Here is a 16,435-nt window from a genome sequence, read left to right as displayed (position 1 = left end):
GTTTTTCTAAATGTTTTTCAGCATTGTTTCCAACTTTATTAATACACCTGCAATACAGAACACAGATTTCTTTTTTTATTCCTTTATTCAATTATTTTATACCAAGGAGGTGTGGGGTTTGGGTTTTTTAGCGAAGCCTCTAAATGAAGCAAATTTACAACTAATGACTTTAAAACTTTCAAAAACAGGTAGCTAGGTAATTTTCATCCTTCCAAGTTTTTCAAGAATTTCATTATATGCATTTTATGAACTGTTGATTCTGTAATAAGTTAGTTTTAGGCAGTTTGTATAACACAACTTTTCTAGGTATAAAGTTTCCTCAGAAGGTAAACACTTCCCTGAAACTTTCTCACTGTGGCTTTTTGAAACTCATTAACTGTTCTGAATCAATTTTCAGTCCTATCTTCTCCTAATGAAAATTTCAGAAGCTGTTTTAGCCTGAAGTTATGCTTCCATGGTAGAAAAGCCTTCTGCTTTACATCTCCCAGTACAAGCAAAACTATACCATTCAGTAACACTTCAGGCAGCAGGGGACAGACAACACTTTGTATGTGCTAGTAGTTTTAGTTCAGATAGACTTACCGAATAAAAACTGTGTGTAGTTCCTGCCAAGCTCAGACACTGATAGTAAAGTGTCACATCTGTGCGCAGGACAAACATGTCTGAACTATGAGCTAATGAAAAAGCCTGAGGTGACAGGGATACATTACCTAGAGTGTGCTACCGGAAAGAGGGAAAAACCCACATGCGTGGAAGAACTATTGTACAAACTACAAAAGAAAGGCAGAAGCTTGAAGCAAAAAGGCAGGCAAAGTCTGAACAGTGATGATTTAACTTCAATATATTCAATATATTTGTTACAACAGAAACAGTAGATTTTTAAATCAAGAATTACGCTTTAAAAAACAGTTACCTGGGCTAATATAAAGATGAATCATTTTAATGCTTAAAAAACAGATTCAAGAGTATTCTACTGCCATTCCCAGTCCATTGCTTTCTTCCTCAGGGTTCCTACAGCCCATATGGTGGCATTAGACTTCACCATTGTGCATTCACGTGGTCAATTAGATCTGCCCACTGTTTTGAAAAAACTACTAGCCTAGAGGGAGGTAGGAACGTGGAAAGACCTAGCTTACTGTCAGATTTAGATTACCCAACTAGACAACTTCAGGAATGCACAACAGAGGCAAGAACATGGGCCTCTTGGAATCACCCTGAAAGCTTCACAGGATTACATTAGATTAATAGCACAAAACAGTGAAAGAAGGCAGAGTCAGGACACGGTAACAATTGCTTAAGCTAGCCAGTGAGTACCAAAATGAAACTGACTTTTAGATCAGTGATAAGGATGATTAGTACCAATACCAAAAGCAAACAAGCATTTCAGTCAAGATTTCATGCCAAAACTGTATCACTTATGAGAACCGTAATTTACAATCCCTTTTCCCTCTCACTGTGAGTCATAAGAGTCAAACCTCTAAACAGAATAATTGGAAAAAGCATTAGAACTATTTACCAGATCTTCAATGTTTCCATAGATGTTTTTTTTCATGCCTGATGCTCGTGTTGCTACCCATCCTCCTAGTGAACTGAACTCCATGGAATCTGGTTCATGGCCTGTACAGAAGCCGCTTTCAGCAAGCTAAAGAAAGGAAAAAGCACATTCTAGAGCCTACATTTCCTTAGTACTCCAAATCTCAGTATTCTAGGTTTCTCTTTTTCAAAAGTAGTATCCTGACCACATATCTATTTATTCAGGCACAAGTTGTCTTTGACATGTAAATGAAATACAAATGGATTCTACTTTTACTCTGCAGATGCTGTGCTACATATCAACCTGTAATAATCCTCCGCCATATTTTAGAACTAAGACTTCTATTGTTTCTAAGAAGGTACAAATTCAAATACATATAGAAAAAAATTATAACTAAGTAACTGCCAACTTTGCACAAATGCTACCAATAAAGCACTTAATCTCTTGTTCTTTCCATCCTAATGTGATATACAGCAGGTCTGCAGAAAGTGTGAGCAAATTGCCTGTACTTAATTCTCTCAAGGAGTGATGTGTTTTAATATACAGCCATCTGGTTAGGCTTCCTGTATGCAACCCTGTCAACTATTTGTTATGCAGATCACGCATTCCTGTACATTAAGTAGTCACTTGTTTCTCATTTTTCTGTATTAGCTTGGCTTTGCCATCTGCACAGCACCTGAGGTTGATTGGATGCCCTCAGAATCGCAACACCAAAGCTGTCAGACAGGAAGAATTAAAGACCCAACAGTCTCACATTAAGTGATAACTGTGTTAGTGCATATGAGATGATCAATTTGCACTGACCAACTGATAACAATCCAGTTCGACATAGGTATTTAAGTATACCACATGATGTGGATTATTAACTATGTTGTACAAAGTAGTACTAACTTAAATGATCGAAAGTCACTTCTATGTAATGCCTATGGTGATTCATCTAGCCCATGGTCATCTCATGCCAGAGGAGCTTGTGGCTTTATATGCTTACTTCTCATATTAATGAAGGGTTGGAGCCTGCACCCTCCTCATTCCCCAAGATGACAAAAAATTTGCTTCAGTCACAACTTAACAATTTCTACAAGTTGTATAAGCACAAGCACAGCAGAAAACCATGCTTTTGAGAACTTATAACTGACTGTACGTGTGCAGAGCACTTCATCTGTACTCCTTGAATCCTGCTGTATGAACAGTATATGTACCAAGAGCCCTTATGGGAGAGGAGAGGGATTATGCTATGTACTTTGCAGATGCAACAGACAACCTCACCCAGAAAACACGAGCATGTACTAGCTTCTCCTATAGAATCACTATCTGATAATGCTTATTACAAAAAAGAATATCAAATATTGTTCTATCTTCAATATCTTTTTGTTACCTTTAGTCCTCATCTAACAACTATTATTCCATAGTCTGTTCTGACAAAAAAAAGTAACTTGACATTTCTCTATAGAGCCCACTAATATCTGAGTTCTCGTCCCACAGAAGTGTCTTAATCACACTAGAGTCACTAAGACACACAAATGTGTGAAGTTTACATTGATTTTGAATGCCCCACGTACAGCCTCCACATATTTATAAAGTGCATTTAGGCACCAAGAGAAGTTCAGACAATGTTTAGCTGTCAAACAAGTCCTAGAATATTTTTTTTTAAATAAGCAGAACTGCAGAGCCTGAAGAATAGCAACACACATCCACAACTTGATTATAGAGGAGAAAGACCCTAGGAAGGGTGCTGTGGCTCATCTAATAAACTGCAATTAAAAGCACTAGAGGTCACTTAGAAATGAAGGTGATCTAGTCTTCCACTTGCCTCTTGTTTTGGGCAACCCTCCATCCTTTCTGCTACTCCTCTGTAGCTGGCCTTAAGCAACAGGAACAACAACAAATCTGTTATATGCTTTGACCTTTTTGAGGAAACTACCTCTGGCCAAAATGGCTAAAACACGCATCACAACACAATTTGAACTCTTCCTGGTAACTGGTACCAAGCCATCATGCCTTGCAACCACAAGGGTTTATCTAAGGTCTGAAACAAAGTAGAGCATTACATCCTATGAATTGTCAACTTCTTACTGTAACTGCATTTTGTGGCTAGAGATAAAAAGACAACAATTTAAGATGTTCAACAAATACAGTTTTTAATGTGATACGGTTCATAGCCATGCATATAATGCTTATGACAGTGTGCATGAAAACACACAAGAATTGAGCTAGAATTCAATGATTTAGACAAGATATGAGGATCAGCTAAGAATATGGACAAATACTAGATGCTTGACAAGTTAAAAATACCTGTTTTTCCAGATCTTGCCCGACAATGCCGGCTTCCACACATGCTGTTAAGTTTTTCTCATCTATCCAGAGAATCCGATTCTGTTGAAAAGCCAGTCAGAACTAAGTATCACTGTTTAAGATTTTTTCTTTCCATCTCCAATGCTATAGGATCAACATGCTTGGTCATACAGTTTACTGTTAATACAACTCCAGTTATTACAGCAGTGGAAGCTGAGACCCCACACTCTGACAGCTACAAAACAGGTTACAATTTATGAAGTCGCCACTATAAGAGTAACATACTTACTAGTCAATTTATACTAGGAATGTTTACAGGAACGAGGCAGGAAAGCCAGAAAGAATTATGTCAAAACTCTTACAGAAGTTAAAGAATACAGTGATATTCCTGAATCTATGTGGACATTAAGTATACTCCAAGAAAAGTATTCTTAAACATACTCCATGGGTTAAATAGACTTCAGTTATTCCAGTTCAGCTCCTGGATTTTGACACAGGCTAGAAGCAAGATGTAGTACAGGATGTCAGAGTATGTATGTACTTCAGAAATTTAAGATACTTGGAAGGATTTTGGCTGGTGAGACACTCCCTGTCCCATCAATATATTCCACTAAATAGGAAAAAGTAGTAAACACTGCAAGCCACATGGTGCACTAAGCATGATTGTCAATGAGGACAATCCACGTGAAAGAAATTTAAATATGGTTTTAGCATTGTTTATAGTAAGTACATCACAGAAGCTTCAGCTTCCACTCTTCATTCTTACATACACTTCTGGTGTACTTCTATAATTGGGTATTAATATTATATAGAAGAACAGCTCTGACTCCCCTTTACCTTGATTTTTCAGGTGACAGAAATGTAGACAACTTGTAGTCCAATAAACTATGCTTTAACATGGTTGTCTCCCCTCAACATCTGGGCTAACTAATCATTCAAAGCCAGCTATTTGAGCTCCTTTGAGACAGCTTAAGTTTCAACACGAATTGCTTAACTGATCTAAGGTGCTTACGTAAATCAGTTTTTATGTAATATAGACCCTATATATAAGATGAAGGTAACCATTAAGTGTCTATTAAAATAGTAAAGCTTAGCCAATCATCTTAACTGCTCTGAGACATCCAGGCTTCAACTCTAACTATGTTTCTTTGCACCTTCATTTCTTTATTTTCCCTCCTCATTAATGATTACAAGAATTGGCTGGCTGACCACTTTCATGTGTCTTCAATGACTATTTTCTGACTTGGTGTACACTTACATACCTAGCTGACACAAAAGCATGATGATGAGTTAACTACATTGCTTTCCTACACCCAAACCAGAAAGAAGTCAAAGCTGTGGGCTATGAAGTGAGCTCAGATGAAGGCCTGAGTCAGTATCGTACTCTTTGGGTTTCACTCTGTATAAAGACACGAAGAGCTTCCTTCAATATGCAGCTACCACCTTTGCAGAAAGGAGCACTTTGTAGCCAGACTTCACAGAACTTAACTTCTAGACTGCCATAAAGCTATGAACTTCACATTCTCAAGATGCTATCTACACAAAAATCTAGGTTGTTTTCTTTCAAGTTGATCCTTCAAGTTGATTTATAGATATTAGGTCACCTTACCAACCTTTGCTTTAAGTATTTTTAAGTCTACAAAAACTAGTGAAATCTGCAATAACTTCTTCCTAGCATTTCATTTAACCTCAGATACAAGTTTCAATATAGAATAGTAGCTTCCTCCGATTTTCCCTTAAAGCTGCTATAAGAAAAAAATCACTGTTCTTATTAAATACGTACAGGTCATATGAAGTAGTACAGGGCTAATGTCAGCAAAATACCACTTGTGCTGAAGGAGTACCATTTTAACCATGCATGGTACAGATTGATACTTCCATCCCTACTTTATTCTTGCAAAGAAAGGAGGATCATTCTAGTGATCACCAATCAAAGTAACCATAGGTTAATAATACAAAAAATTGAGAGACACATACCATTTGTGATGTATCCAGTGAGACAATTGTTCTTTTTTCTTCTTCAGGACATTCAAGGGCACTAGACACACTCGTCCCTCCTGCAAATATGGGAGTGACATTGTGACCATAAAATTCTCAGGTAGTTTTACTTCACATACCATCCCTCTCTTCCTCCTTTCTAAAAGTCAACTTAAAGATCACTGAAGTGATTAGCCTTTTAAGGCTGTGTCTTCTCCCAAACAAGGTTTCACAAAAATCATGCCAGCGTTGGAGCTGGCAATGCTGTAACAGCACATGGTAACAAACCATGAAGTTCTGTGGCCATCTCAGCTGCTTCTGTTAAGTCCAGAATAGTGTTTTAAAACAAAGGATAAGAAATAAGAATGCCATCCAAGAAAGACAGCTGTGGTTTCTATATATTCTTTTGAGATCACTATGGAAGCCACTATGCTTAGAAAGCTGGCTTAAGATGTTGACTTAATACAGGAATGCAATACTTACCTGAAAGCAAGAAAGGAACTGAAAGGGTATAAATATAAAAAAAAAAAATGGGCAAAACCAATTGTCAGATTTCTCTGGAGGTTTCTAATATATCTTTATAGGATGTCGCAGAACAGTCTCCAAGAAGCCTTTGGCTTCTCAAAGACTACAAAAGCCACAGGAAAAGAGAGACTAGGATGCTAGAGAGATCCGCAGCAAACTACCAGAAGAACAATCAATGGCAAGTACAAAGGCAGTGACAACTAATAAAACACTTCAAGAGCAGTAAAGCCCATCACCTTTGTTTCCAATGATAGGAAAGGTGGCATTTTCCTTTAATACCCTATAGTAATAACTCCAGAAGTTGACCACAGTTCAGTATAAACAGACTTGGAAAACAATCTGAAGATCTTTCTGTATCCTGGTCAACGAACAAGAGAGAGTCAATATTGCTGTTTTCAGCTGTACCAATTTACTAGTACCAAAGCTGACTTGTAGCAGTCTTAAAGCTCTCCACATGTATCTGGCAAGGGTGAGAGCATTTTAGGGAGAAAACAGCTCCATTATTTTGGTATTACCTTCAAGGGACATACTCATCTTCTCAAATAGTAAATGTCCTTCCTACAGGGGCTATACTCCTATAGCATAAGCAAGTACCAAATAAAACACATTTATCCCACAGAATTAAGATTTCTTGACAAAAAGCTTCCCACAGAATGAGCTCATGAAAGCCAATATCCCATGTTTTCTGAGTTCTAAGTCAAAACAAGGTAGCTCACCACTTTACTTCAGCAGGCTTAGAGGTGAAAGCATCCACAAATAAAAACTTGAAGTCCTTCAGAAATTCTTTAGGCTGAGAATGACCCAGGATATAGGCCTTTATCTGTACTCTGTACCTAGAACATCTCCTGAAAAACCCTTGCCAGAGTCTCTACTATAACTTTCAAACTGAACAATGTCTAAAAGGAAATTAGAATTGTGGTTAATGATTTTGCAGTACAGTGTCTGACCACAATCCTCCCTGGAACTATGAGCTTCAACAGTACAAGAAACCCTAATTCAAACATGTTTGTGGGAACAGAGCACAAGTAACACATCCAAAACCATGATACCTCTAATGCAGATATTTGAATCTCTTGGCTTATTTCCTCAAAGACTTCCAAAGCACAGAGATAGATTTCAGCTTCATATGATTACCCTTCTTGCACATTCAATTTTCAAGGTGTTAACATACTTTTAATGACTTCCACTAAATGGAATATAGCAGCTTTTAATACTTCAAAATCACAAAAAATTAAGGCTGCACTTAAAATCTAACAATTCAATCATTGCTACAACATATTATTAAGATCACGTATTTAAGTTGAATTGAAGTAGAATACATTTTCGCTAGTGATGGTACAGATTTGAGATTTTGTAACACTTACCACCAAATGGTATTATGCAGAGGTTGTGTTTGCAGGCTAATTCCACAATCTTAACTACGTCATCATGGCAAACTAAAAAAATCCAAACAGTTAAAAAAGAGGATTTGTGCTTAGTACTGTTATTGCAGTCTGAATAAGCAGCAGTCCTTTTCTGACACCAGCAAGGAAGTAATTTCAAAGAGTCACACTCTAAATAAGAGTTGGGCTCACAAGTGTCAGAGTTCCAAAGTGAAGTTCAGACCTGAAACAATTCTACATCTGGAGAACTAACTACAGCCTTAGTCTCCTGCTCTACTCATAGATTGAGACCTCCTGAAAATTCTCAGGGCAAGATGAACTACCAAATCATTAAAAATTAATCTAGGTATCTTGGAGAACAGATAAAGTTTAAAGCTTTTATTGAAAATAGGCTGTCCAATTTAAGTGAGAAGTAAGTCTTCTGAGAGCTGAACAGCATCTTTTTCTTTCTGGCTGACATTCAGTTTCAAAAGTAGAGTTGCTGGTGAAATTTACTTTTTCAGAATACATTCTGTATCTCAAAGAGGGAAGCAGAAATGCTTATCCACAGGCAAGGAAAAGGATCAAAAAAAAGATCAAATACAGTGCATACATGAGTAAAGAAAGAGCGGGACTGAATAGATAGGCTTACGAACTCTCGCTACTTTTCTCTTGCCACACAGAGCAGCTTCAAACAAAGGTAGTCAATCATTTTATTTCAGTTGCTTTTGGAGCTGCACAAAACGAAGCTGTGGCAAGTGCTGTTCATAGTCACCGGTGCTGTCATGTCAGTATCTCTCCTCAAATCATGAGATGCATTCTACAGTGCCTCTTTTTACGCTTCCCATCTGTTATTTTTTTACACCAAATAAAGGAAGCAGAACTGAGCTAAGGCTAAGTTCCTATCAGCAAGTTTTGGGGTTTCTAATGCAGTGCAGCTACCAAAGTATCAGAAAGAGTTACAAAAGGTAAGGGAAGAGTTGGATTCATACAGCTGAACAGAAATTGACAGGTACTTAGATGAAATCACTTTTTGGTTCACTACTGAAGAATGGTCCATGGAAAGCAGTTCCCACAGACCAGAGAAACATGACTCAAGTAGAAAGTTCAACACAAGTGTGCAAATAAAGTCTATCAGTTTAAGTATTTGTATCCTACTAGACAGAAGCAAGCATATTTTCTACTATGTATCATCTACAACAGCATTAGCTATTGCTTCATTTAAAGGGGGCCTAGCCTGTACTCGGATTGCACTGCTCTTTAAGTCAGTGATCCTTTGTAAAGTGTTCTGATAGGAGTTATAGGTGTTATACATTTTTTAATTAAAGTACAGCATGTCATAAGACAAAGTTCTTTAATACAAACATTTCACTACCCTTCTGCCATCGTATACTCCTTTAGAAAAAGACTTAGACTGCCATTTAGACAGCTATTCTTGGTGAACATACAAGTTCAAATCACACTGTTACTTAAGCCATTAATTCAGCTGTCAACAGAAATTTCAGCTATATTTAACAATAAATTTAACTTCCCCATGAAATGATGGGATTTCACAGGCACAACCTGCAATCCAGATGTGGTACATGATTACCATTCATGAGAAAATTCCTTCAGTTTCTGTAAAGACAAGTGAAGTCAGTGAACCAAGAGACAGCTTCCCCATGACAAGAAAGCACAGGAGTTTAGTAAACAATGGCCTCCCAGATCAGAAGGGAGAATAAGACAATTAAAACTTACCAGGCCATACAACTATATCAGGAACTCGCTTAAACATTCCTTCCCTGAGTACAAATATCTCATGTAGGCAGTGACCTAAAACACAAAAAATAAGTTCAAACAAGGAAGCATCAAAACCAGCAGTTACATAAATGAAGTTCTCTTACCATGAGCTCTGAATACCCTATCTTCTGCATCCTGCGAATATGAGATTTTAGTGGCTCTAAGATCCTGAAGAAATTCTTCATTTACAATGGATGGAGGTACATCATTGACATTTAAGGATGCCTACAGTACATGAAAATAAGTTTATTAAAGATAGGTTCACTCTTACAGCATTTCCGTACAACGGAAAGAAACACAGGTTAACACTAACTGATAACCTCTGTATTTCTGATCTTAAATAGTGGTATTTGGGTCTCTTCCTCATCTTCATTCACTGATCCCACTTGTCCTACCTGGTACTCAGCTGAGTCATGCACACAGGAGACTTTATTTAAGTAGCACAATCTTGCCCTTTTTCCTCCTGAGAAATTTGAAGAAATGTACTAGCTTATGAGTGCATACTGAACAAAATACCTTTATAAAGGCTTCAAGATCCAAGAAAAACAGCTGCCTGAACAGAACTAGAGACTCTCCTGTTGATAAAGGGGTAAAGACTGAAGGTCAAAATTCCTTTCTGAATATAAATTCCTCCTCCAATACAGAGAAATACATACTAAAGCAACTACCCACTCCGCAAATTCTTCTATATACAGCCCTGTTTCCACCAACCCAATTCCCCTCCTCCTGTCATATACTAGAAATTAAATCCATCTCAGACCAAAGCCTAACCAGAAGTCCGAAGCAAGGCAAAACTAAGTTTGGCTGATTTAACATAAACAGCATACTTTAAGTTGATGTCACACATCAGAAAGGCTTTGTAAAATCCATGTTCAGTCACTAACATGCTGGTGTATCCAGAAAGCCTCTAGCTACAGGTCCTGAGTAACACCTTGGAAAAAAGTTTCTTTCAAAAGTTACACTAGACATTTTGGCTTATCAACAGGCCTTGAAACAAGGTTCCGTAAGTCCAGACGGAAAACCCCCGCTTAAGTTTTTCTAGCAACCCATTCATCCAGGTCCTTAGGACAGGCATCTTATATAGTATTCTTATGGCTTCTCAAAGTGCAGACCTAGCCATTTAATTCTCTTCTCTAATGTCCGCTTCAGATATTAAGCACATAACATAATTCATGTGTTGACTTTTAAAAGCCACTTAAAGAATGAGGATTCTTTACAGGACCCAGTTCCAAAAAATGGTAATCTTTGTAGACATTAAATGTAATGCTTTTAAGGGCTTTAAGGTTTAAAAAAAACCAACAGGCTTTTTTCCCCTGATTAAAAAAGGAGCCAGTAAATTCATTTATACTTTTCTATGGGTAACCTCTTCAAAGGAATATATTTTCTATCATTAACGGCCTCTAATTAAGGTGTTAATGAGATATAAAGCTTGTCTTAAAACTAAAAACGAACTTCTGGACTTCAATTTCTACTTTGAATGAAAGCGTTGGTCAAGAATAATTTCTAGTTATTGAAGTCCCTCAAGTTTAAGAACAGAAGTGAAAATTTTTCACTGCTCCATATTTTAAATATACTTAAAAATCAGGAGTTGCACAAAAATTAGTTAAAACATAGTGCAGTGCTTTCAAACTTCTGTCATGAAAACCTTACTGGCAAATTAACCGACATCACCTTCAACTCAAATAGAACAACTCTTGCAATTTTGTTATCAAGCCATCAGAAAGACTATGGGCTGCCTAATGATGCCATAAAGAGCTTGCTTACAGCCCTACCACAATCTTGTATTTTGTGCAAGATATTCCACACAGTCAAAGAAACTTAGACATTTCTTTGAGGAGCCTAGCCTATGCTTCTTGACAAGTACGCAGAGAAAACAGCAAAACTGAACTTGCTTTTTTTTCACCTTCTGAAGTTTGTCTTCTACAAAAAAGCAAACCCACCCATCCAAGTTTTTTTTCCTGGAATGGACTTTTCAGAATCACAGATTGGTAGGGGTTGGAAGGGACCTCTGGAGATCACCTTGTCCAACCCCCCTGCTTGAGCAGGCACACCTAGAGCAGGGGGCACAGGACCACATCCAGGCTGGTTCTGGATGTCTTCAGGGAAGGAGACTCCACACCCTCCCTAGGCAGCCTGTTCCACTGCTCTGTCACCCTCACAGGAAAGAAGTTTTTCCTCATGTTTAGGTGGAACTTTCCATGTTCCAGCTTGTGCCCATTGCCCCTTGGCCTGTCATTGAAAGGAGTCCAGTCCCATCCTCTTGACACCTGTCCTTCAGATATTTATAAATATTGATGAGATCCCCCCCTCAGTCTTCTCCTCTCCAGGCTGAAGAAATCTAGGTCTCTCAGCCTTTCCTCATAAGGAAGATGCTCCAGTCCTCTGATCATCTTGGTAGCTCTCTGCTGGACTTGCTCAGGTAGTTCCCTGTCCTTCTTAAACTAGGGGGCCCAAAACTGGACACAGTACTCCAAATGGAGTCTCACTAGGGCAGAGTAGAGGGGGAGGATAACGTCTCGGTCTGGCCACAATCCTTTTTATGCAGCCCAGGATGCTGTTGGTCTTAGCCATAAGGGCACATTGCTGGTTCATGGTCAACTTGCTGTCCAGCAGCAGTCCCAGGTCCTTAACAGAGTCGCTTTCCAGCGGGTCAACCACTAACTTGTGCTGGTGCATGGGGTTGTTCCTCCCCAGATACAGGACCTTGTACTTGCTCTTGTTGAATTTCATCAGGTTCCCCTCAGCCCAGCTCTCCAGCCTGTCCAGGTCTCTCTGGATGGCAGCACAGCCCTCTGGTATATCAGCCACTCCTCCCAGCTTGGTATCATCAGCGAACTTGCTGAGGTTACACCCTATCCCATCATCCAGGTCATTGATGAATATGTTGAACAGGACTGGACCCAACACAGACCCCTGGGGAATACCACTGGTGACAGGCCTCCATCTAGACTCTGCTCTGTTGATCACGACCCTCTGAGTTCTGTTGTAGAGCCAGTTCTCTGTCCGCTCACCCAACCCACATTTCCGTAGCTTGCTTATGACGATATTATGGGAGACTCAAATGCCTTACTGTAGTCAAGATAGACAACATCCACTGCTCTCCCTTTGGCAACCCAGCCATCACAGAAGGCTATCAGGTCAGTCAAGCATGAGCTTTCCCTTGGTGAACCCACGTTGACTATTTCTGATAACCTCTTTGTCCCCTACATGCCTGGAGATGACCTCCAGGATGAACGGCTCCATCACCTCTCCAGGGACAGAAGTGAGGCTGACTGGCCTATAGCTCCCTAGTTTTGCCTATCTTTGCTCTATGCAACCTCCAGAACAGCTGATACTTTTTTTCAACACATGTCTTAAGTTAAAAGCTTAGTGGATAGCACCAGTTACTAAGCTAACAAGGAAAACAGATTAATAGTCTCCCATCTACCACCACAGCAGCAGTCTATTCTGAATAGGTTGAGTCTCAAAGTAGGGAAAGCTGAAGAAGGGAAACTTTAACCTTCAATAGGAAGGTTCTCAAGTAGTTAAAAGATCCAATGGAACTTGCTACCAGTGCCCACCCTACAAGAAACTATGTAAGGTTATGTAGCAATTAAGAGTACTTACAGGGATAATTCAGAAAGCAATATCTGCATGACATGTTCTGAATGAGGTTCAAACGGATAGCCAAGTGTTTGGTTTAGAGTTTTCATATGGGACAAGAGACCTACTGAAAGAATAGTTTTAACAATTATTTGACTTCTGGAAGATTATATATGCTGTTCTGACTTGCTTTAAACACATTATACTTCTTGAAATAAGGTGTCAGACATCTGAGAAAAATGCTTTTCCCTCCAACATATTCACTTTGTCACCTACAAACTCAGAAGTTGAGATCAAGTGTTGCTTAGGCAAGAGGTGCACTGCTACCAAGATGATGTTTTTAGGGGGCAGTCACAACAGGCACAAGTAGGTACCAAAAAAAAAATCTTTAAAACCAATTTAAAAAAAAAATCCCTGCTAGCTGTGCTTACATGTTAAACTCCGGTTTCTTCATGGATTTCCATAGACAGAACTACTTCTTATCATTTCAAGTTGAACACCAGCTGCTTTAAGATCTTTGCTCTCCATAAGAGGAGCCCAAACCACTTAAAACAATTCCTTGCAGATGGTTTTAAGTGTCTTGACTTTTATCTCTTCCACAAATATTTTAATCCTTTAGTTTTCATCTTCAAGATTGAAGAGTTACTCATTCCTATATATCTTACACACAATGCCAAACAAAAATATACCTTTATTTATTCTTATGGGACTGAAATATTTTAAGATTCATGCACTAAAAGGCGAGACAGGAAGCCTATGTGAACTAGGTCTAAACTGCTGTCTGTGGTAAGTCCAGCCTGAAAAAGGAAAAAACGTCATCAGGCCTTAAGCATCACAGAAGCCAGTACATTCACTGTTCATTATAACAGACAAAAATTGCATGCAACATGGAACCCTCCAGTCTTATAGGCTAGAGGCAGGAAAAGATTGGAAGACAAATGGACCAAGAAGTTCCTCTTCTACTGCTGTTCCTATACTTGAGTTTGTTCATGCTCTCATTATAGTAGAAGGTGAAAAACCAATATAGCATGACAACCTGAAATATAAACTAGGAACTATGAGAGAGACATGAAAATGGGGGACCTGCAGTAGTACTCGAGAATAGCTATGAGAAGTCCAGATACATCCTGGAGACTCCAGAGTCCTATTCTGTGTCAAGGTAGTCAGCCTGTTTCATACTGCAACAAGAACATCAGAACCGGAGGTGCACAACATAACACGAAAGCATTTGATATTGCTGGCAGACATCCTGAAGAGCTGTTTCACAAGATGTGCTGTGGAACCAAGATACTATTCAAGAAGCTGCCCTTGTCCAACTACTTCATTCTCCATTTCCTCTACATGTAGAAAGACAACATCTCTCAGGACCTCTGGTCACAGCAAATTAAAGCAGCTGTCAGTTAAGACCAGTCCTGGTCAAGAAAAATATATCAAGATGAACTTTTTCAAAATATATTGGCGGATAGAGATCCAGCAAGTCATAGAAGATGAAATAATGTCTTTAACAGAAGACTGAAGAAATGTTCAAGTTTTCAGGTTCAAAGATTACCTACTTCACAGAAAATGCAATCTTGAACTCACTCAAGAAATGGGTAGGCTCTGCTTCCAACACTGCTTAAGCAGCTATCTAGTCAGGAACCTGCAGCCTCAAAGGAATTCTTAGAAGAGAGTCAGGTCTCCTGACTGATGTGAGTTACTCTTCTTGAAAGCAAAATACAGACGCTTCACAAAACCCAGAACATTCCGAATGTGTTGTTTATCTGAAAACATTCAGTGCAATCTTGAGTATTCTGGTAGCTACTTTTCAGCACCCATCATGTAAAAAAATTACTGTCAAATAAGGACTTGGATATCATTAAATACAATGAAAACACAGCACCATAACTTCACTGTATCTTATGTCCTTGTTATCTTGAACAACATTGAAGTTGCATAAAGAATTCCCTCTACACTAACAGTTTCTACAATCTTGAAAAGCAACCTACAAACAAGGGCAAAAAACCCTCCCTGTGTTGGATACTTTTATTCCAGTAAACGTACTGCCAGTTAACCTGGAACCACAAGTCATGCTAAGTCACTGAACATTTCATGTAGAACACTCAAAAACTGAGGTATTAACACACTATATTTAAATCATGTGCAAGATGATCTTCAGGACAACAGATAAATCATCTCTAACACTGCGGTCTTGATTATCACCAAGGCTAATGTTCAAAGGAACTGGTTCAGCTATTTACTTACTCTAGAGGTAGTTTTGTGCTCCAGACTTGCTCCAAAGGTTTTTTCTATCCATTCCTTAAAAGTTGGTAATACCATACCACCTAATCTGTACCTGAAAAGTCAATATTACATAGGGTCATTTTAAATTAAAAGACTATAGGTCAGATACTTCTTTCAATTCTCTGTGCATACATAGAATTAAGTTTTAAATCAAACTCTTTACTTACAAGCCTGCAAAGCTTCTGCACATTTCCTTGTATTTAACTGTTCTGTACTTCACACAGTCAAATCAATTGTCAACATCTTGGGTATTATTTTCTTGCATGATCTTTGGGAATTGTGGCATTAGGCTTTTCAGATATCCCAACCCCCATCTTTACTTTTAAGGTCTCTCCCTTTCAGTAGTGCAGAAAGCAGTGTCACAGTTTGCACACCAGTTACAGGTAGAGGCCATGCACGTATGGACACACCGCAATGTAAACAGCGGTCTCAGACACACAAAGCCAGCTCAGTGTATCTTACACATTTTGAAAAACAGTGTTAAAGATTCTCCTCTCTTCAGAATCCATCAAGCAATGTGAATTTATTTCTACTGCAAAGTCTTTGGCCTGAGCTTCACCATGTGACAGATGAAGACTTATAGACAAGGGACAGAGGAGCTGTTTGCAAACATATGTACCACATGTGAAAACAAATAAGGCTGGGGGCACACTTAAACAGGTAGAAACTCCTGCTATTAGTAGTATACATACACATCTTGTGCATGTTTATGTATGCACAAACATTTTGAGAGAAAAAAGGACCTTTCTTTAAGAGCTTTCAGCTGAGAATCCTTATTATAGTTTGTACCTAGGTCACCACATTATGCCTCATAGGTCTTCCTTCTAAGATTATTCAATCACTGTTAATCCAGTTATGACCCTGTCCTTTACAGCTGTTGCAACCAACTCTACAACTAAGTTCACCTATTATACAGAAAGATCAATTCCTTTTGTTTCCTCATGTCAACTACCTCCCAGTTCTCCTATTGCAAAACACCCTACTCTATTCCTAGAGATAAAAGGCTACAACCATATCTCAACTCAAGCTAAGCTCTTCAGACTGGGAGACAGCATTCAGTCATTCTTCCCATCACAGATATTATTGTACGATCATACCCATACAA

At 38.7% G+C, this 16,435-nt stretch overlaps 1 protein-coding gene across 1 annotated transcript in view; it reads right to left on the bottom strand.

Annotated features, from left to right (window-relative positions):
• Nucleotides 1–16,435, bottom strand: part of AGPS (alkylglycerone phosphate synthase) — a 57,340-nt gene that overhangs the window by 28,575 nt on the left and 12,330 nt on the right. Inside the window, exons 3-9 of the mRNA XM_075093580.1 lie at nt 15,292–15,382; nt 9,573–9,693; nt 9,427–9,501; nt 7,693–7,764; nt 5,804–5,883; nt 3,827–3,907; nt 1,517–1,642 (exon numbers count right to left, since the gene is read on the bottom strand). Of these exons, the coding sequence (XP_074949681.1) occupies nt 1,517–1,642; nt 3,827–3,907; nt 5,804–5,883; nt 7,693–7,764; nt 9,427–9,501; nt 9,573–9,693; nt 15,292–15,382 (646 nt within the window). The remainder of the gene's footprint in view (nt 1–1,516; nt 1,643–3,826; nt 3,908–5,803; nt 5,884–7,692; nt 7,765–9,426; nt 9,502–9,572; nt 9,694–15,291; nt 15,383–16,435) is intronic.

Source organism: Phalacrocorax aristotelis, chromosome 5 (genome assembly GCF_949628215.1).
Source record: "Phalacrocorax aristotelis chromosome 5, bGulAri2.1, whole genome shotgun sequence".
NCBI lineage: Eukaryota > Metazoa > Chordata > Aves > Suliformes > Phalacrocoracidae > Phalacrocorax > Phalacrocorax aristotelis.
This window is presented reverse-complemented; position numbering and strand designations above follow the sequence as displayed.